The sequence below is a fragment of the Carettochelys insculpta genome, chromosome 18 (genome assembly GCF_033958435.1).
Source record: "Carettochelys insculpta isolate YL-2023 chromosome 18, ASM3395843v1, whole genome shotgun sequence".
Lineage (NCBI taxonomy): Eukaryota > Metazoa > Chordata > Testudines > Carettochelyidae > Carettochelys > Carettochelys insculpta.
Window position 1 is genome coordinate 11,618,537 of NC_134154.1, and position 20,016 is coordinate 11,638,552.

Below are 20,016 nucleotides of genomic sequence, written 5' to 3' on the forward strand. Positions count from 1 at the left end.
CTGGGAATACCCGGGTAAAGACAAACTAGAGATCACGCTCTCAATTGAAGACAGCCACTGGCTCCAGAAATTAAAGGGAGCCACGTTACTGGTGCCTATTCCGGCGGGTCAGGGTTGGAGGGGCCTGGGTTTACGATATTTTGTGGATTCACAGCCTGTAGCGTGTTGAGGAGCGAAGGGCTGCAGGCGGCTCAAAGACCAGAGACGTTGAGTGGTTCCACCGCCGCACCTGCCTGGTGTTTCTCCCCGAGCGCGCCCTCCACTCCCACGGGAGTCCTGTCGCTGGCGCTCAGCTGCCCCAGTGCCAGTGCAAGGAGCCTCTATCCCCGGCTTTTAGCCACCACGCTGCTCCGCGCCCCTGGGCCGGATTTCTCGCCAGGCGGAACGAGGGGCGCAGGGAGCAGTGTGCAGCCGGCCGCAGTTGCTGGCGCACAGCAGTGGCGCGGGCCGGTGGAGCCGAAGCTGCCCGGGTGACCCGGGCCCTGTAAGAGCCATGCTGGCGGCAGCTTGTGGGGTGCTGCGCCTGCTCCCCGGCGTCCGGGGCGGAGCGGGGAGCTCCCTGCTCAGGTAGGGCCATCGACACCCCCGGGTTCCCGTCTCTGGCCTCCCCCACACGGCGTGCGGCCTTTGGGGCACAGCCTACTGCCCGCGGGTGATTCAAGACGGCCCAGGAGCCCCCGTAATCGCCACCTGTCGCAGAGTAGGCTTGCGGGGGGGGGGTGTCTCCATGGGCTGATCCCAAAATATCCAAATCCCTTACAGCACCTGCACCCCAGTCCCCTGCTCTAGCCCAAAGGCTGCACCCAGCGCCCAAACAACGCTCCCAGAGCTCACACCGCTTTTATTCCCCCCCGCCCCCCAACTGCCCCCCAGAGCCTTGGGATGGTGGGGTAGTTTATGTGGAGGAGGGGCTTGGGCTCTGGGCACCACCAATATTTCTGCAAAGCTGATGCCCCGAGGCAGGGCTCCATATACCATGCCCTTCCTTGATGTAATTTGCCCCAGGTAACTTCCATAAGTGTGGCCCTTGTTGAAATATTTAGCCTTTTATGTGTAGCACTATCTTGATCTGCCTCGCTACCCTCACTGCCAATTGTAGGTGCTGCCCTCCTGGAAGTATGTGAGACATGTCCTATGTCATCAGGATTGAGGTTTGCAAAACAGTTGGATTCCTGCTTGGATTGAGAGAGAGTCCTGCAAATCAACAGATATCTGCTTTAGATCCATGGGTACTGGAATCTGCCAGTGACGTTATCCACAGCTCATTTTTGTGGCTACCGAAGCTGATAAAAAATTTTGTATCTAGAACCCTACAAATTTGCAGATATCTGCATTCATGGATGCTGATGCAGGTATGAGTAAATTTTTGCAGATACAGATGGTGATACCATGTTTGTATCTGTGCAGGGCTCTAGAGATGGAGTATTACTCACAAGAGTTGTGGTACCAGCAGCTGTAGTCTGCAAGTCTGATTTATAGAAGCCTGTGCTTAAGCTGAATACTATGGGCCAGCTGATGGCATAGACTTTGAGAGATTATATTTTGTCTTTTGTAGCAGGCATTACATTCTCTGTAGACCCCTAGAAACTGTATCACTCTTCCTGAAAGAGAAGCTGAAAATACTCCAGAGCCCACAAGATCAGTTATTTCACTCTTCAAATATGCTGTCGTTGGAATTTGAAACATAATTAATTGCAGTAGTTCTTTTAAAGTAATTTTCCCTTGTGGTTAATTCTTTCAAACTGTGCAAAATTTGGACGGTTGGTTGGCTGAGTTAGTGTTTGGTACAGTTGAATCACTGCCAGGTCTCATGACAGGCTCAAACATTTGGGGAGGGACTGAAGATTATTCATTACAAGAGGATCTACTTGGCATTGTTTGCACCCTTATGGGGTTGGGGGGGATTCAGGAGTCAGGGCAGGGAATTGGGAGGTGTTGGGGTGCAGGATTCAGGGCAGGGCACGTGGGGCTTAGACCAGGAGGCTCACAGCAGGGGGCTGTGGGAGCTTACTGGGCCTCTTGCGGCAGTGAGGGCCACACAGGTCCAGTAGTGGCAGCTCCTGAGGCCCTGCTGTTGCTGCAGCAGCAGCTGCCAAAGGCACCTGGGGCCATGCTGCTGCAGTGGCTGACCAAGTTGCCTGCAGCTACGGGGGTTGTGTTGCCCACCCGTCCACATACCCTCTCTGCCTCTGGGACCAAGGATGTGGGGAAGTGGCTTGGGTTGCCCTTTTGGCAGGCCAGGGAGAACAGTGAATTGGGCTCCCCTGTGGGATATGGGAGTCAGCCAGGGGGAGGGGGGCAACCATAACCACCATAGGAACCTTACCTAGGGATGGTGGTTGGAAACATTCAGAGTTCCCCCCCCCCCCCCCCCCGCCCCCCAGCTGGCCACTCTCCTGTGGTCAGGCATTCTGCAGTATAACTGTGCCTTTCAGCAGCCCCCTTCCTTTCTGTGTTATGGAAAACAATCCCGTTCCAAGCACATCCCATTTTCCTGGCACAATCAAAGCCTGACCTTGCTTTAAATTAGGCTGAGGAAGCTGCCTGCCAAATTTGGTGGTCTTAGCTCTTACTATTTGAACAAATGGATTCACGGATGGACTGACTCATGATGAACACACAAACTCTGTGTAGTACATAATGTATGTCTGCAAATGGAATCACTAATAAAAGGCATTCTACAAACACTATATATTAACTTAATTGAATTTGATTCTTCTCATGCTTTTTATTCCTTTTTTCTTTAGTTCTCAGCTGTCCTGTACCATTCCATTTCGGAAGAATCACTGGCAGACTTCTATGCTGGCATTTCAAATGTCCCTCCCCATGAGGTAAAATACAACTTGTATTTCCCACAGTTGTTTTCAGATGTTCACATCCTCCTTACAGAAAGTTAGGAAAGTTTAAATTATTTAAATGAACATAAGTATTTCTGCAAGGCGCAGATGTAAAATAAGGTAAAAATATTAATCTGTACGACTTCTGTTTTGAGGCAACATCCAAATATAAACGCTGCTTACATTGTGTATGTGTGTAGCATAAGGAAGCAGCATGGTCTGGTAGACTGAAGGCTAACCAAGAAGACCTGAGTTCTGAACCTGGTGGCCATTGACTTACTCTGTAGCATTGTGCAAGTCACTGATCCACTGTCTTGATTTCTCTACCTGTAAAAAGGGCACAATACTTCACAGTGGTACTGTGAGAACTAATTAATGTTTGTAAAATGCTCAGTATTATTTTTGTTTACAGACTGATATAAAATGTACAGTACTACAGTTTATATTGATTTGCTGAAAGAATGCTTTTCAGATATCCAATATGTATAAATATTTCCTGTTAGGTACATCCATTTATTCTGGTATGGATTTAGTACATAAAGGGAAGTTAATTATTATGTGTGTATATACAGATAAAAATTACATTAATTTCCTCCACTAGAGCAGAACCGAAGAAAAAGAAGAGGGTGGATCCAAAGAGGGAACAACTGCAAAAGGAGCGTCTGAAGAAGAAGATAAAAAAGCTGGAAAAACTTATGCCAGAAATGATTCCTATTGAGGATTTCGAAATACCAGTCAAGCTTTTGGGTGATTCAAGGTATGGAGAACAGCCAGCTTTTACTTGTGGTTGATAATGAACTGGAGAAGTGCAAATAGCAGTGAAATACCCTCTACTTCTTGATGCTACCCCATTGTACATAAGCCATCTTTTGCTAGATACAAGGGAGTCAATTTTGAGATAAAGATCAAGGAATTTGTGACTTTTAAGCTCTAGATTTTTTTCTGGAGTTTCTCCTACAAACTGCTTTCAAATGTTTTGTATTTTTAATGGAAAAAATGTAATTCTGGGTGTTTGATACTTTTTTTAACCTTTTGATAGTTGGATCAAGTCTTGGACTGAGAGATAAGATCAGGCTAAGTACTGAGATGGATGTGTATGAGTTTCTGTTGGGCCCACAGACTGTCAGGAAAGGAGGGGCAGCAAAGTCTTCCACTTTCTGTAATGTTCTCCTGCTCGATGCATGGAAAACATCAATGTGATTTCTTTGGTGCCCCCTCTTGTTTCCATTTTAGGTTCATTTGTATCACTGTTCTGGTACCTGCTAAGGAGGGTGGGGTTTACTGGCTGGAGCAAGAGTTTGAGAATTAAGTAGGGCGTCATGTCCCTCATGGAAGCCACAGATTCTGTGACTTTGTTACCTTAGTGACTCTTGTAGGAGCTAATTTGGCTGCCTCCAGGGCTGCCCAAGCTGCGAGGCCCCAGGACAGCCACAGTAGCTGCTGTGCCTGTGGCCCCTGAGCAGTGGTTCCATGGCGGCTGAGAGCAGCTGGTGCTGCTGACCCTGCCTGCCTTCACACACATTTGTAATCACTTGTGTTTTTAGGAACAGAGAGAAAGCCGTGCTAGTCTGTATAGTATCAAAACACAACACAAAAGGTGTTTTTAGTGTAAGTCATGGACAATTAAAAAAAAAATCCACAGCCCTTGACCTGTCCATGACTTGTACTAAAAATACCTGCCATTAAAAGTCACAGACAAGTCAGGGGGCACGGATTTTTCTTTATTGCACATAACTTATTACAAATACCCATGATTAAATCATAGACTTAGTTATAAGTTGTAAGTTCTACTCCCCATTATGCCACTGATTTTGGTTAATGCAGTAGTTGTGGCTGTGTCAGTTCAGGGTAATGAGAGATTAGGTGAGATACTGTCTTTTGTTAGATCCACTTCTGCTGGTGAAAGGTAAGTTTTTGAGCCACACAGAGCTGTTCTTAAACTTCATTGCACTGTGACATTCTTCTGACAACAAAAATTACAACACGACCCCAGGGGACTGAAGCCTGAGCCCTCCCAAGTCCCAAGCAGATGACAAAAACACAAGGACTTTAGACCCAGATTAACATGTAACATGAGCCCCACTACCCAAGCAAGTCTTATGTCAAGCCTTGTGATCCCACTAAAAGTGGCTCATGAGCAATGTTCCCTCTAATTTTTTCCATCTGTACGTGGAATACATTTTTCTATGTACACCAAGGCATGTGTGAACATGTACCACCAGTAGAAATAAAAACCTAGTTATGGGCATTCTGCTAATCAGCTGGGCAGCACTTGAATCTCTCCTGAGCAGTCACACAAGAACATGGCTTACAGGGAACACTGTGTGACCGACTTTGGGATCCCAAAACATGAGAACCACTACCCTAACCCCATCTTCTTGTTCTATGACTTCAGAGGTGTTAATGGACCACACTATGTTGAATGTTCTCTTACAATATACACTAACTACTGATGCTAAACCCTTTGCATTTTGCTTACAAATTGCTGTAATGATCTGGAAATGCAGTGTCCATTATTTGTGGTGTCTTGCAGAGTCATGAATTTAGGCTCCATTACATTTTAAAAAAAATTAAAAGAAAATAACGTCAGGTGTATCAATGAATGTTTGTAAAAGAATCTTACATTTCTTTGGCAGTTTTGCATGTGCTTAAATACAAAATCTTCTCCCCATTCTCTGTGGTGGTAACAGATAACAGGAATGCTATTTTACTTGCTCACTTAGAAACAAACAGGTGAATGGGCAAGTAAAATTTGCTGTAAAATCGGGGTGGGGAAAATACAGCTGGTGGGCTGGATTTGGCCTGCCAAACATTTGGATCCCAGCCCGCTGTGATGCAGTGGGGCCCTCAGACACACTCCCTGTCTACCACCGCCCCCATTTGCTGCTGAAAGCCAGCTGCTGGGCCAGGATGTGTGTGTTTACGTGATGCACCTGCTGGGGAGTGAAGGGTTCTCCATGCACTGCCCCTCCCTCCAGTATAATCCTCACAGTTCCCATGGGCTAGAAACCAGCCAATGGGTGCTGCAGGGGTGGTGCTTGCAGTTGCAGCAGCACATTGTAATTCTCCCCACAGGGGGTGCGCTGCTCAGTGCCACACATTGGCCCCAGCAGTCAGCTGCTTTGAGAGGTGTATGGGGTCATCGCATCCAGGGAACCTGCTCAAGGATATCCCTGGAAGCTGCCCTACAGTAAGCACTGAACCAGAACCTGCACCTAGCAACCCACCCCCCTTCACCCCAATTCCCTGTTCCAGGTCACAACCCCTTCCTGCATGCCTGCCTCAGATCACAACACATGCCTGTATCCAAACTCCCTCCTATACCCCACACCTCCTCTTGCACCCCCATTCCCTACCCCAAGCTCCCTTCTGCACCCAACCTCTATCCCAGACTCTGTACCCCCTCAATTAATACACTAGAAAAGTGCAACTGTGCCCACTTACCAAGTTCTTGGGGTGGCTTATCAACAATTGTTTTACTACCCTTGTGTTAGATAGCTCTGTCATATACTCTGATGAAAGACCCTACACAAAGCCAATGCAGACTAGGATGTGTTTGGACCAACTTGCCTCTTTGTCTCTCACTGCAGTTTTTATTAGAAGCTTGTTCTTTGGATTTGAGCAGCTCGTGTTAAAAAGCTCTTTTGTTCTTTTACATTTGCCAGGGTGCGAGATGCCCCCCAGCTGTCCTTTGAGGAGAGCGAAAGGCGAATCCTGCTCCTGAAGAAGTGGAGCCTGTACAAGCAAAAAGAAGCAAATGCAGAGATGGAAGCACTGAAGTCTCTTATAGCAGCTCAGCAGGAAGCACTGAAGGAACTGCGTCTTGAATCAGAAGAACTTTACCAAGCAGCAATAAAACGAGATCATGATCTGTTTCCCTTTGAGAAAGAGGGGCCTAGTTATACACCACCGATTCCTGGGCATTATGCCCCTGAAGGGAAGTGCAATGACATTACCAAAGTCTATACACAGTGAGATCAGACGAGTGCCACACAGCTTGCAGGAGGGATACTCAGTGCATTAAAGGATGACATTATGGGATGAGACTACATGGTTCCTTCTATGCATCTCTGTCAAAAGAAAATACCACCACCTGACCTTGTTTTTATAACTTTCCATCTTGACAATAAAACCTCCAATAAAAGCAGAATACATTGAACCCTGTTTATCTGACCCTCCTTTAAAAGCTCTCTGCATTCACCAAACTGGGATGCCACAAACCAGCAATCTTTTCTGTAGCCACTAGCTGGTGTTGTAACATGGCATCTTCCCATTCTGTGGTTTCTCCAGCATTCTGATTATATGATTTGGCCCTAAGGCCAATTAGACTGGATGGAGATGGTTCTACTGTTCTGTATTTTTGTGCCACAAACTGAAGTGGGGTTCCCTGCTGCACACTGTCCCTTCAGGGAACGTTATTTTTCCACTTGGAAAATATCTTTCTTTCCCCTGTCATTTATTTCTGAGTAATAACTCCTTATTCTGGACAAACTGTAACTCCTGAGAGCTTCATTATGTCATGAAGAACAATTGTTAAGGCAATCATGTGTCAGCCTTCTGTAGTGTAAAGATAAGGAGAAACTGGCAGTTAAACTCCAACTCGCATTTTGCTGAGGTGTCTGTATAAGAATTAAGAGAAAACAGATGTGATACATACATCACAACAAAGCAGTACACAAGACAGCTTTTTATACTGCATGGCTTATGTGATAAGAGATTCCATTTTGAACTAGTTTACTTAAAGCCATAAGACTAATCTTTGGAAGTAACTGAAGCTTTTATTTTTGTAATAATTTACGTAAAAACAAAAAATGCCTGAAAATAATTTTCAGGCATACAGCTGGTATAGGTCAACTTTATTTTCTGTGGGGGCAGCGCCTTATGTAAAGGATCACAGTACTGCATCTGTACAAATTGCTAGAAAATACTAGCTGCTTGGCCTGTGCTGATGACTAATCTATACTGTCAATGGAGAGGGCTGGAGCTTAGTTTTCAATTCCTTATCTGTGCAGCCTGGTCTTGGGAAACCATAATGGTTGTATACTTAGCCCATGTAAAGGAAGCGGGGGAGGGCCTCTAATAACAATAGCAGAGGGGTAGCATGAATACGTGCTGTGTCAAAGCAGTAGGGACTGTCCTTGTTTGGATGAAGGGGAATGTGAAAGACAGAGGACTGTAAGAAACAAGAATTAAACAGCACCTGAACTATCCTTTTAAAATATTTACATCACAATGGCTGTGTCTACACGTGCCCCAAACTTCGAAATGCCCATGCAAATGGCCATTTCGAAGTTTACTAATGAAGCGCTGAAATGCACATTCAGCGCTTCATTAGCATGCGGGCGGCAGCCGCGCTTCGAAATTGATGCTCCTTGCCGCCGCGCGGCGCGTCCAGACGGGGCTCCTTTTCGAAAGGACGCCGCCTACTTCGAAGACGCCGCTTATTCCCATGTGGGAAGGGGACTTCGAAGTAGGCGGCGTCCTTTCGAAAAGGAGCCCCGTCTGGACGCGCCGCGCGGCGGCAAGGAGCATCAATTTCGAAGCGCGGCTGCCGCCCGCATGCTAATGAAGCGCTGAATGTGCATTTCAGCGCTTCATTAGTAAACTTCGAAATGGCCATTTGCATGGCCATTTCGAAGTTTGGGGCACGTGTAGACACAGCCAATAAGATGTTTCTTAAACACCATTAAAGGTACTCCAAAATAGGCATTAATGAGGTTGGTGACTCTGGGAGCAGAGGTATATGATGCAAAGTCTCTCCTATAGAGGCTAGAGTCTTATTCCGCAATCACATGGCAGAGAAATACCACTGGCCCCACATCTCCTACTGCATGAAGGCCAAATATGGTAGGTAGTCTTATTACTTTGATTTGTCGTGATCAAGAGGAAGGTACCAGTCACTTGGGGGGCTTTTCCTCAGCTTCCACACTGGATCATACTTTTGTTTTTCCATAATCCGGGCTCTTTCACTGTTGCATAGGGATTCCTGCAATATACAACAACATAATACTCAATACTTAGCGTGCTGCATTTTCAAAGCACATTTTAATAAAGACTAACTACTCACATAACAACTCAACTTACTACCAGTGATCAAATTCAAGATAAATATAAAAATTAAATTTGCCAGATAGAAATGAAAGCAGCATGTATTGGCACGAAAAGGAAAAGTAAGCAGAAAATGTTTGACATATACTCTGTCAGAATGCTTGTTAAAAGTTTAACAGCATATACAGACAGCGAAAGGTCAAAGGTCCTGTAGAAATGCAGTAAATTCTTTCATATCTGGCACCTCAGGAACAGGTGGTTGCCAGATATTGAAATACACAAGTTAACAGAGAGAATTTACTGTACTATTTGAGAGCAGCTGGGGAGGCACAGGCAGTGCGGAGACAAAGCTGCAGGATCCCCAGCTGGGGCTGGGTAAATGCTGGCAGTTCAGGAGCTGGGCAGCTGGCCAGGGCTGGGGGCCCCGCCAGGATGAGGGGCAGCACTGGCAACTCCGGGGCTGGGGAGGGTTGGGGCTGCAGGACTGCTGGTAGCACTGGGGCCAGGAAGCTCGCGGGGGTTGAGAAGCCAGCTGGAGTGCGGGGAAGCACCGGCGGCGCTGAGGCCAAGAAGCTGGCTGGAGGGGGAGTGGGGAGTGCAGGCAACTCTGGGGACGGGGACCATGCAGGGGAGCACCGGCAACTCCGGGGCCCAGGACACCACAGTGGAATTCTGGCAGTGATGGCCGGGAGCAACTTCCAGTCAGTTTTGCTCTCAGAACAAATGGCATGTTTGTGTGGTTATCTGAGAGTTCCAGTTGAAAGAATACTGGACCCTAGAGAGTTGACTGTGGTCACCTTCAAAAGATCATTACTTTTTATGAGGGGAAAAAAAAACCCCCGTAAGACCTATGTTTTCAAAAGTACCTATTCTTTTGAACACCTCAATTTTTGGGTGTTCAGTGTTGAGATGTTTTCAAAGGGCCTTGTTTTCAGACAGTGCTGGGCACCCACCATTTTAAAATCAGGCTCCTCTACTGTCTCAAATAAGGGAACACAAATGCTATTTTGAATCTGAAGCTTAATAATCCTAACAAAGATTCAACAACAGCAGCACAAAACTCTATGATTATTTATTTCTGTATGCCTCTAAGTCAGTGTATTAAGTTAGGGTTTGTTTTTTTTCAATTTGTCTTTTCATTGTCAAAACAGTACAAATGAGGTTTCTAGGAGAGGTTTGGATGAGGCGAAGAACATAGAGAACTGAGGTTGTGGGCGTAGCTTATAGAAAAAAGGCAGACACTGGAGAAGGAAACAAAAAGTAAGGATGATAATGGAAGGGAGAAGGTGGAGAACATGAAAGAGGGTAAAATCAGAGCTATATACTAAGATGAATGACAGATGTTAGCTCTTAAAACAATGACAAAGTTTTAATTTTGAAATAATATAAAGTGGAGCTAATGGAGAGATCTGAAGAAGGGATGATACAGTAGAAACAACCAGAGAGGAAGATGATGTTGGTGTCAACATTTTGTATGAGTTAGCAAGACATTTTTCCCTTTACAGATCTGAAGAAAAGGCTGTGGACTGAGAAGGACAGTGGTGAGCAAGGTTCAAAATTCAGTTATTTTGGAAGGATTTGTCAAACCTTAAAATTTGCAGTTGTTAGTCCCCTCTCCCAGAAATAAAACACACTCGAGCTAAATGTATTGAAAAATTATCCTACATCTACATAGTGCCTTACGAACACAGAAAAAGTCTGTTCTCATCACTGACATGATTATTATTCTCTATACATTACAACTGCCTTGTAACATTCTTGCTCAATCAACTGTGGAAGTACCTTAGATTTTTCTTTACTATGATATGGGTGTGTCAATTTTTTGGTAAGGTTAATGCTGTCAGCAATATTTTGTACATGATGCACAATTTATTTTTATACCTTTCCTAATATTGTTTTCAGTGTGGCATTTATTGTACCTGAACATCTGGACTTTTGTTCTCTTCCCACTTTCTGCAGTTGCTGTAGTCTATTTTCCACTGTTCGCAGGATGGTGCTTTCCCATAGGTATAATAGTTATAGAATAAATTACGGATGCCTTTGCAGTGTTTCCATTCAGACCAATAATCCTCACATCTTCGTGGAGGCTGGTAAAATAACAAAAATACAGTAAGAAGACACCTGTAGGTAAAGAATCCTGATATTTGGCCTCTGGAGTAAGTTACAAGATGTTTCTGAGTTTAAAAATGCCCAATTTGTGTTGTCATAGTAGGAAATCAAATCTGCCCCCTTTATTTCAGTTGTCTTGATATGGGTCTTAGTGTATTGTGTTTTGAGATTAAGCACTGTCCTATTATGTCTTTACTCCTCTAACCAGAACTAAGAGTCCAATTGTCTTGGTTACTTTCATCCAAAGAACTGGGACAAAGAAGTTCTTTCTTGTAAGGATGGGCCCTAGGAACTATTTGTGATACTAACAAAGCATCCAGTGGCAGACTCTCTCTACACATCTGAAGGTAAGACTGATTTTGAAGAGACATAATTTGGATACTAATGTTCTTCTACTTTATCAGTTACATCCTGAGACATACTATTTCTTACTACTCAGAGCACCTTGTGCCAGTATCCAGAGCGCTGGGCCCTATTATCAGCCTGGGCCACCGACTCACCACGGGATCCTGGATCTGCCCCTTACCCTAGGAATGTCAGGCTATATATATGCTATGAGAGAACTTTGAATTTAAGGCAGTTAGCTAGATTGTACTGAGTGACTGTTTTTACCGTAAATACCATTAGCTCAATTTGATACAGCCCCTTTTCATCTCGAGAGACAGTGGTTAGCAGCAGCGGGGAGGATCTATGGGGAGTGTTTGAGTCTGCAGCTTCTCTCATGGCTTTTCCATTCAATATTGGATTTGCACAGTCGACTACAATAACTGCATGTCAGTCTACTTCCGAATTCTTGAGTCTCAGAGCTCTTCTAAGACCAAGGTCTTTTGCGTGGCTTGCACATATACTATCAAAGGATGATATGCCCTGTTGTAGCAGTCGTCGCCAGGTATTTCGATCAGATGATATAGATTCCCAGGATTTTGAATCGATGTCGAATTTTTTCCATGGTGTTTTTGCATGTATCCTTGAATCTTAGCTTTGGTCTTCCTTTTGTTCTCAACCCATATGACAGCTCACCGAAGTTCAGCAAGAGGATTTATTTAGGAAGATGTTCATCACCCATTCTTTTCACATTACCAAGACAATGTAGTCTTCTGCTGTTGAGAACTGCTATGAGGCTGGGTATGCCAGATCTTGACAGGACATCTGCATTTGAAACTTTATCTTGCCAATTGATATTCATAATTCTGCAGGGGCAGTGAACGTGGAAGCTGTTTAATTTTTTCTCCTGATTTGAGTAGGTGGTCCATGCCTCAGAACCATGATGCAGGATATTCAATACACGTGCCTGGTAGGTTAGTATCCTTGTTTTCACTGTCAGGTTAGGATTGTTGCATGCACATTTCATAAGTCTGCCAAAAATAGTAGCTGCCTTCCCAATTCTGATGTTCAGTTCTTCATCCATGGATAGGTTTGTGGTGACAGTAGATCCAAGGTAACAGAATCGTTGAACCACATCTAATGGGCTGTTATCCAGAATGATATTGGGACACTGAGGTATACCTTGAGTGAATACAACAGTTTTCTTCATGCTAATGTCAAGGGAAAACAACTTGCAGGCTCTGAACAGAGAATCTATCAGTGACTGTAGCGTGTCTTCATTATGAGTGACTAGAGCTGCATAATCTGCGAAGAGTTCCCTGATGAGGACTTTCTTGACCTTAGTTTTGGTCTTGAGCCTTGCCAGGTTGTAGGGAGAGCCATCTAATCTTGTGTGGAGAAATACATCGCTGCGTGAGTTCTGAAATGCGCAATTTAGTAGAACTGAAAAGAATATGCCGAAGAGGGTAAGGGCAAGAACACACCCTTGTTTGACTCCACTGTTCACTGCAAACAGTTCCAATGTAGATCCATCATATTGTACTGTTTGCTTTCATGTTTTCATGAAAGGATGTTATGAGCTTGAGTAGGGTTGCTGGGCAGTCAATCTTGGTGAATACTCTGTATAGTCCTGATCTATTGACTGCATCAAACGCCTTTGTTAAGTCCACAAATGCTATGAGTAAAGGCTTTCCTTGTTTTCTGCATTTTTCCTTCAGTTGTCGGAGACAAAATCATTTCCACTGATGACCTGTCAACCTGAAGCCACATTATGTTTCTGGATAGATTCAATCTGCAAGTTTTTGCAAGCATTTGAGAATGACACAGGCAAATGCTTTTCCTGTGATGCTCAGTAACAAGATGCCTCTGCAGTTGTTGCAGTCACCCTTGTTACCTGTGTTATTATACAGTACGATATTTGCATCCTTCATGTTGTGTGGGACATCTCGTGTTCTCCAACATTTTAGGAGTAAATCGTAGAGGAAGGGGAAGAGCACAGCCTTGTTTGCCTTCAGGACTTCAACTGGGATTTTGTCTTTTCTCCATTGGAGAGAGCACCAAGAGCTTAAGAAAGTTCCTCCTCCATAGGTTCTGCATCGAGCTCAGACATTTCTGGAAGGGTTGGGATGAAGTTGTCAAGTTCACGTTGTATTGTATGCTCGTGGGAATAAAGGCTTGAGCAGTGTTCCACCCCTCTGGACATCTGCAGGTTTTTGTCTGAGATCAACTGTCCATATAAATGGTTCAGTGGGGCGACTCTGGCAGTGTTTGGTCTGAGTGCTTTCTTCAATCCATCATACATAGTTTTCAGGTCACGCAAATCAGATACCTTTTGAATATTAGAACACAGATCAGCCCAATACTTGTTCGCATGCTGCTTGGATTCTTTCTGAAGAACAGACCTTGCATGTCAAAGTTGTTCTCTTGTGCTTTGAGATGGGTTCTTTACGTCATTCAGCTATGCCTTGTGTTTTTCTTCGAGAAGAGGCCTAAGAATGTTAGCATTTTCATCGATCCAGTCTTCATTTGAGAATTTACGTGTTCCAAAGGCAGATTTCAGACAATCATACACTGCATCTCTCAGCATGGACCATGTTTCATCAACGACTTGTTGGTCCGGTTTGTGTTCCATTTTGTGAGTGAGATCATCTGTAAAGACGGAGCATTTCAGTGCATCTCTGGTATTGAGGGTATTGATCTTTGGCTTACTGCATTTCTTTGTCATATAGAGTTTCTTTGGGATGATTTTCACTCAGCTGAGGATCAAGGAGTGATCAGTGTCACTATCTGTGCTGTAGTATGTGTGTGTAAATTTGACAATGTTGAGCTGTTGGCTGTGTACCAGTGCAAACTGAAGTTGATGCCAGTGACCAGATCTCGGGTGGTGCCATGAAACCGTGTGACACTCTGTAAGTTAAAAAAAGCATTAGTGATGCAGAGCTGATTCTGAGAGCCAAATTCGAGAAGCCTTTGACCATTTTCGTTCACTTTTCCAATACCATGATGACCAAGGCAGATGGGCAAGGACTGATGGTCATGTCCAACTCTTGCATTGAAGTTGCCAAGGATGTACAGTTGTTCGCCAGTTGGAAAGGAGTTGATAACTTTCTGAAGATTATAATAAAAACGGTCCTTGTCTTCGGTGCACAACACCAATGTGGGTGCATAAGCACTGATGATGTTGACATATCCTGATGTGGTGCAGAACTTCAAGGATATAATGTTCCAGTTCAGCTGTGGACGTGTTGATAGATTTCAACAGATTGTTCCGAAGAGCAAATCCAACTCTGCAGAGGCAGTATTTGTCTGAATTCCAGGCCTTCTAGAAGAAAGTATAGTTGGTTTCATTCACTGACTCAGCATCTGCCAGCCTGGTTTCCTGGTGAGCAGCAATGTGTGGATTCAGTTTGTGTAGCTGTTGATCTGTGACTACAGTTTTGTGTATTGAGTCCATGTTTGTAAGGTCATGGGCAGATTCAAGTCCCAGACACCTGGTCCACACACTCCAGATACTGAGCTGGATGCAAGTTGATGTATTATTTTGTTTTATGGAGGGTACATCATTTACATCTACTTTTCAATTTTTTGGTCTATCCACATGCACCCAATGAGGAAGGCAGATGTGGCAGGTCAGCAAGCTTGAGGCAGGCAGTGGTTGACCAGTGCAGTGTGATGACTCCTCCCACCAACAAAAGTGACCCCTGGCCTTCTCCTCTTCACCAGCTGAGGAGGGCTTATAACCCATAACTGCCAATTCCCATGTTGTTTCCATGCTATCAGCAAGGATGGAGTGTCTTCTCCATTTGGCACCCTCTTACACACTGCATTGCCTGGGCTAGTGTTTGGATCAAGTGCATTGCCCAAGCAGCACTGTCCCCTACCTGGTTGCCCAGCTGAATCCAAAGGAAAGTCAGAACATTTGGAGGTGACTGCAAGGAGATACCGGAAAGCAGGTTTGACAAATCCTCCCTGCTAACTGCCTTAGGGTCTCCATTCTGGATTTTCTACCTGGTTTATTCCCATAGCCTTTGGATCTCTTGAACCTGTCAGTGGGGAATTTTCTGACAGGGTTGTCTTCCCTGGGGTGATGTAAGGAGTCATGCTCCCTTGGATGTCAGTGACCAAATCATGGTCCATATGCCATTTGGATTATCTGAAATAATCCAGGGACCCAAGTATCCCAGACCATCATCTCATACAGAATGAGGGGGCAGTAGCCTTGTTTGATGGCAAGCTACATATGCCATCCCATAACACTGTCATCGAGCAGTTGTAATTTTTTAGTTGAGACAACAGATGTCAACCAGTGCCCCTTCACACGCTGGTAAAGTTGCCTCTGCTGGTCCACGGCTGCACATTTGCATGACAAAGTGCACTTAATTTGCAGCAAACTACTCAGGAGAGGCCCCCTCCTATCCACCACCGGGAAATGTGCCAGGGAGCATACAGCTCTGCTCTCCAGGCCCTGCGCCACAGCCCAGCCCGATCAGCCCTGTTCCTCTCCCCACAGTGCCCTTGGGCCCAGCCTGACTCCTGCACTCCCCTTGACTCAACCAATCGCCGAACTTGCCCCCCGCAACCGACAACCCTGCACTGTTTCCCAATCTCTGCAGCCCAACCTGGCTCCACCTCCAGCCCGATCCTGCAGCACAGTCCAGCTCAATCCTCCCTGCTGCCACCTACTCCCCTGTCGCTGAGTTCCCTTCCCCGGCCCACAGCCCCTGCCCCTCATCCCTTGTCCAGGTCTGCTCCCAACACCCCCACCCCGATCCCAACACCCACCCCAGCCCGCCCCCAGATACCACTGGTGGAGCCCAGAGGAGCCACCACCTCCTCTACCAGAGCTGCCACATGTACATGGGAGTTCTGGCAGCAGCTCCTCCAGGCCACGCGGTGGCCCCTCCAGCTGTGCATGGTGAAGTGGCTACGTGCAGCGAGGCACGGCAGCTGTGGCCATGTGCAGTGAAGCAACTCCAGGCATGCGGGGAGGGGGGCGGCGCAGAAATATGATTTGATATAATCTGAAGAAGTGGGTCTGTCCCATGAAAGCTCATTACCTAATAAATTATTTTGTTAGTCTTTAAAGTGCTACGTGACTGCTGTTACGCAGAGGGAGTGGAATGATGGGTGTGAATCCCAATCAGTGCTGGGCAAGAGAGGATAGTTGGCTTCCAAGCATATGTAAGCTGTGTTTTTTCCATTGTCTTAATAAGCCTAAAAGATGGCACTCCAACAGACCGGTAAGTGTTGCATTGTTTCAGAAAGGCTGCCCGTGTCTCTGTAAACATCTGTTCATTGCATAGCTCCCAATGGGATAAGTCTTCAACAGAATTTCAAGCTTGGATGGCCTTGCTGCAGTGAGAACACAATTTGCTGAGCAGAGGGTCAAGCCTCAAAGCTGTACAGCTGCAGGGCTTACCACTGTGAAGACACCTATAACAATCAGGGGCACAACATGCTCTGTGCATACATGGAAGTTTGTTTCTGAGATATCTTCCATAAGGAATAGTATCCAAGGGGTAGCTGAGTTAGTCTGTATTTTCAAAAATAAGTGAGAGCACTAATACTGATATAATAATATTGTTGGAACGGGGTGAGTGTAGCATCAAGTTTCAATTAAGGCTGGTGTAGAAGCAAGATGTCTTTGAATCAAATTCATTAGCCTCCAGAGGCTGACTGGTGCTGCTGCACCTGGCTCCTGACCACTGGTGGAAGCAGGAAACTGACCAGTACAGCAGCCTTAGTTAATTTCCTGGCTCCTGCAAGTGGCAGGGAGCTGAGAAACTGACAGTACTGCTGCACATGTGGAAGCCCAGAAACTGACCAGCACAGCACCTGTCTCCCTGCTGCACCGGATTCCCAGCTCCTGTTCTCCAGGCACAGCAGCACTGGTCAATTTCCTAGCTCCCCACCTCCAAGCTGCAAGGACCCAGGAACCAGGCAGCAGGGTGAGCACTGCCAGCAGTGGGGGTGCAGCAGAGCCCAGGGGGAGGTTGCAGAGTGCACTGCTGAGGGATAGGTTCCCACAATTGCTGCAACAGTTGATGTTTGGCAGACTAACTTGACTTTGTGGGAAGTGAGGATACTCAATATTGAATTTATAAAACCCAAGCTATGTCCACACTAGCCAAAAACTTCGAAATGGCCATGCAAATGGCTATTTTGAAGTTTTTGGCTAGTGTAGACAGGGCCCCAGAGTTATAAAATCGAATTTATCTGGTAGTGTAGACGTAGTCCCAGTTACAGGTACCCCCCCAACTGTACCCTGTGGTAATGCTCCAACTCTAGCAGCAGGGGGAGTAAGAGGAGGGTCTGGCAGCAAGCATGGAGGAAGCGGGTCTTTGCCCACGAAAGCTTATGCTCCAAAATATCTGTTAGTCTATAAGGTGCCACAGGACTTCTTGTTGTTCATGGGAGATATTGGCACCAGTCCCTTGACTCTTACGTTGCCAACTCTCCAGAACTGGCCTGGATACTACAGGAGTTAATGGTTGTATCGTAGGGAAGCTCCCGGAATGCGTCCTACCGCAATTAGCAACTCCACCTGCAGCCCCAGCTAAAGGCCACCGCATACAGTTGGTCCGTGCGGGGAAGGGCCCAAGCAAAGAGGATAACCTTCCCCCCTCAGGAGCCACTCCACGGCCCGCTCCCACTCACCCTCCACACGCAGGCGTCAGCCATACTGCCGGCGAGAAGGTGATAATGTGACGTGCCAGGAAGAATAGGCTCACAATGTCCATCGAACCAATCGGACAACAGAGGATGTGTGACGGACAGTTCAATCTCAGCCAATCGCCAGGGTGCGTGTAAAAATACGGTTTCGGAAAGCCTGTGGGCTGAAGCTGAGCCCCTTGTTGCCGCGGCTACCTGTGCTCCGCCCCTGTTCCGGGAAAGCCAATGAAGAGACAAGAACTAATGTGAGCGGCGTCGCGCTGAGCCATTCAGCATTCCCGAACCTCCGACGCTGAACGAATGGGAGAGGGGACCACGTGAGGAGGTAGCGGGGGGCGCGCGCTCGGCGCCAGGGCTATTGCCCACGTGCCACTCGCAGCGCGAAGCTGTGTTGTCCGGTCTGGTGATGCAGCACGTGCGCTGCCGGAGCAGCTCATAGCGGAGAGGGCCTTATGATGCTGACACGGGGAGACGGTGCCTGTGAGCATGAAGACCGAGCTCTCATTTCCAGGCGGGCTCACGGGCACACCCCTCAGATAAGCGGGAGCCCGTGGGTCCCCGCCCAGACGGTGCTCGCCTGCCTCCGAGCGGTTGGCATCTGTCTGTCGGTCTGTTTCATGCAGGTTGGCAGCGGAGCCCTGGTTGGGTGAAAGTTTGGATGTTCATGTATTTTTATGCAGCATCCATCATCATGGGCTGTGAGTCCTAACAACCACGCCCACCAACCTGAAAATAAACTGTTACCCCACAGCCAAACCTTGTAGACAGAGTGCAAGCCTGCTTTGGTGCTCAATTTGAGCTCTGGGAAATAACTAAGGTTTGGCTACAGCAAGGCAGTGAATGCCTCTGGCAACGATTCTGCAATCACTTCTGGAAAAGCTAATGCGTTAAACAGTAGTCCTCCCCCTCCCATTAGTCAGCAGGACTGTATTGTTAGAAAGGGCCCAAAGTCAAACAGTGTTCAGTGGCTGTTGGTTGATATGATATGGCTCTGTCTACACTTGCCCCCAACTTTGAAGGGAGCATGGTAATCAGGGTGATAGGAGATTACTAATGAAGTGCTGCAATGCATATGCAGCTCTTCATTAGGCAAATTCTACCCTGCAGCAACTTTGAAGTGTCAAACTTTCAAAGTGCTGGTATGCTGTGTAGCTGGAGGCACTTTGAAGTGCCTTTATGCCTCAAAATTTTGGGGAGTAAAGGCACTTTGAAGTAGCACAGGCACTTTGAAGTGCCCACAGCTACACCTATGCCAACGCTTTGAATTTTAACACTTCAGAGTTTCCATAGGGGAGAATTAGCCTAATGAAGTGCTGCATATTCACTGCAGTACTTCCTTAGTACTCTCCCATCACCCTGGTTATCATGCCCCCTTTGAAGTGGGGGACAAGTGTAGATAACCCCTATGATCTATAAAGGTACAAATAGTTCTCCAACATCAGGGCCGTGTCTACACTAGCCCCAAACTTCGAAATGGCCACGCAAATGGCCATTTCGAAGTTTACTAATGAAGCGCTGAAATGCATATTCAGTGCTTCATTAGCATGCGGGCGGCCGCGGCACTTCGAAATTGACGCGCCTCGCCGCCGCGCGGCTTGTCCGGACAGGGCTCCTTTTCGAAAGGACCCCACCTACTTCGAAGTCCCCTTATTCCCATGACTGGCTCCCTTAGCCAGGCTGGGGTGGACAAAATATTGCCCATGGTCTGGATTTAGCCCACCATAATAAGGGGACTTCGAAGTAGGTGGGGTCCTTTCGAAAAGGAGCCCCGTCCGGACAAGCCGCGCGGCGGCGAGGCACGTCAATTTTGAAGTGCCACGGCCGCCCGCATGCTAATGAAGCGCTGAATATGCATTTCAGCGCTTCATTAGTAAACTTCGAAATGGCCATTTGCGTGGCCATTTCGAAGTTTGGGGCTAGTGTAGATGTAGCCCAGAACTGTTAAAAGTTTCAGACTTCATTACACCTGGTCCTGCTTTTAAGTACATATAGCTGATCCAAGAACAGCAGGGATAATCGAAATAGG

At 46.5% G+C, this 20,016-nt stretch overlaps 2 protein-coding genes across 2 annotated transcripts; one reads left to right on the forward strand and one right to left on the reverse strand.

Annotated features, from left to right (window-relative positions):
• The first annotated feature begins 409 nt into the window (after positions 1-409).
• MRPL40 (mitochondrial ribosomal protein L40) lies at positions 410-7,001 on the forward strand. The gene is made up of 4 exons (XM_075012484.1): positions 410-567; positions 2,748-2,831; positions 3,439-3,594; positions 6,503-7,001. The coding sequence occupies exons 1-4, from the start codon at positions 494-496 to the stop codon at positions 6,810-6,812; spliced, it is 624 nt and encodes a 207-aa protein (XP_074868585.1). The 5' UTR covers positions 410-493; the 3' UTR covers positions 6,813-7,001.
• A 1,444-nt stretch (positions 7,002-8,445) lies between these two features.
• Positions 8,446-18,005, reverse strand: C18H22orf39 (chromosome 18 C22orf39 homolog). The gene is made up of 3 exons (XM_075012903.1): positions 17,976-18,005; positions 10,805-10,972; positions 8,446-8,823 (listed from the first exon to the last, which is right to left on the reverse strand). Exons 1-3 carry the CDS (start codon positions 17,997-17,999, stop codon positions 8,698-8,700), a joined length of 318 nt encoding a protein of 105 aa, XP_074869004.1. The 5' UTR covers positions 18,000-18,005; the 3' UTR covers positions 8,446-8,697.
• Positions 18,006-20,016: the final 2,011 nt, after the last annotated feature.

Bases quoted from the DNA above. Each gene is read 5' to 3' on its own strand.
- MRPL40 (XM_075012484.1), top strand. From the start codon at position 494: ATGCTGGCGGCAGCTTGTGGGGTGCTGCGCCTGCTCCCCGGCGTCCGG. The intron at 2,832-3,438 runs GTAAAATACAAC...TTCCTCCACTAG, and splicing joins CAAATGTCCCTCCCCATGAG to AGCAGAACCGAAGAAAAAGA. The intron at 3,595-6,502 runs GTATGGAGAACA...TACATTTGCCAG, and splicing joins AAGCTTTTGGGTGATTCAAG to GGTGCGAGATGCCCCCCAGC.
- C18H22orf39 (XM_075012903.1), bottom strand. From the start codon at position 17,999: ATGGCTGACGCCTGCGTGTGGAGG. The intron at 10,973-17,975 runs GTGAGTGGGAGC...TTATTTTACCAG, and splicing joins CTGACGCCTGCGTGTGGAGG to CCTCCACGAAGATGTGAGGA. The intron at 8,824-10,804 runs GTACAATAAATG...TGTATATTGCAG, and splicing joins ACAAAAGTCCAGATGTTCAG to GAATCCCTATGCAACAGTGA.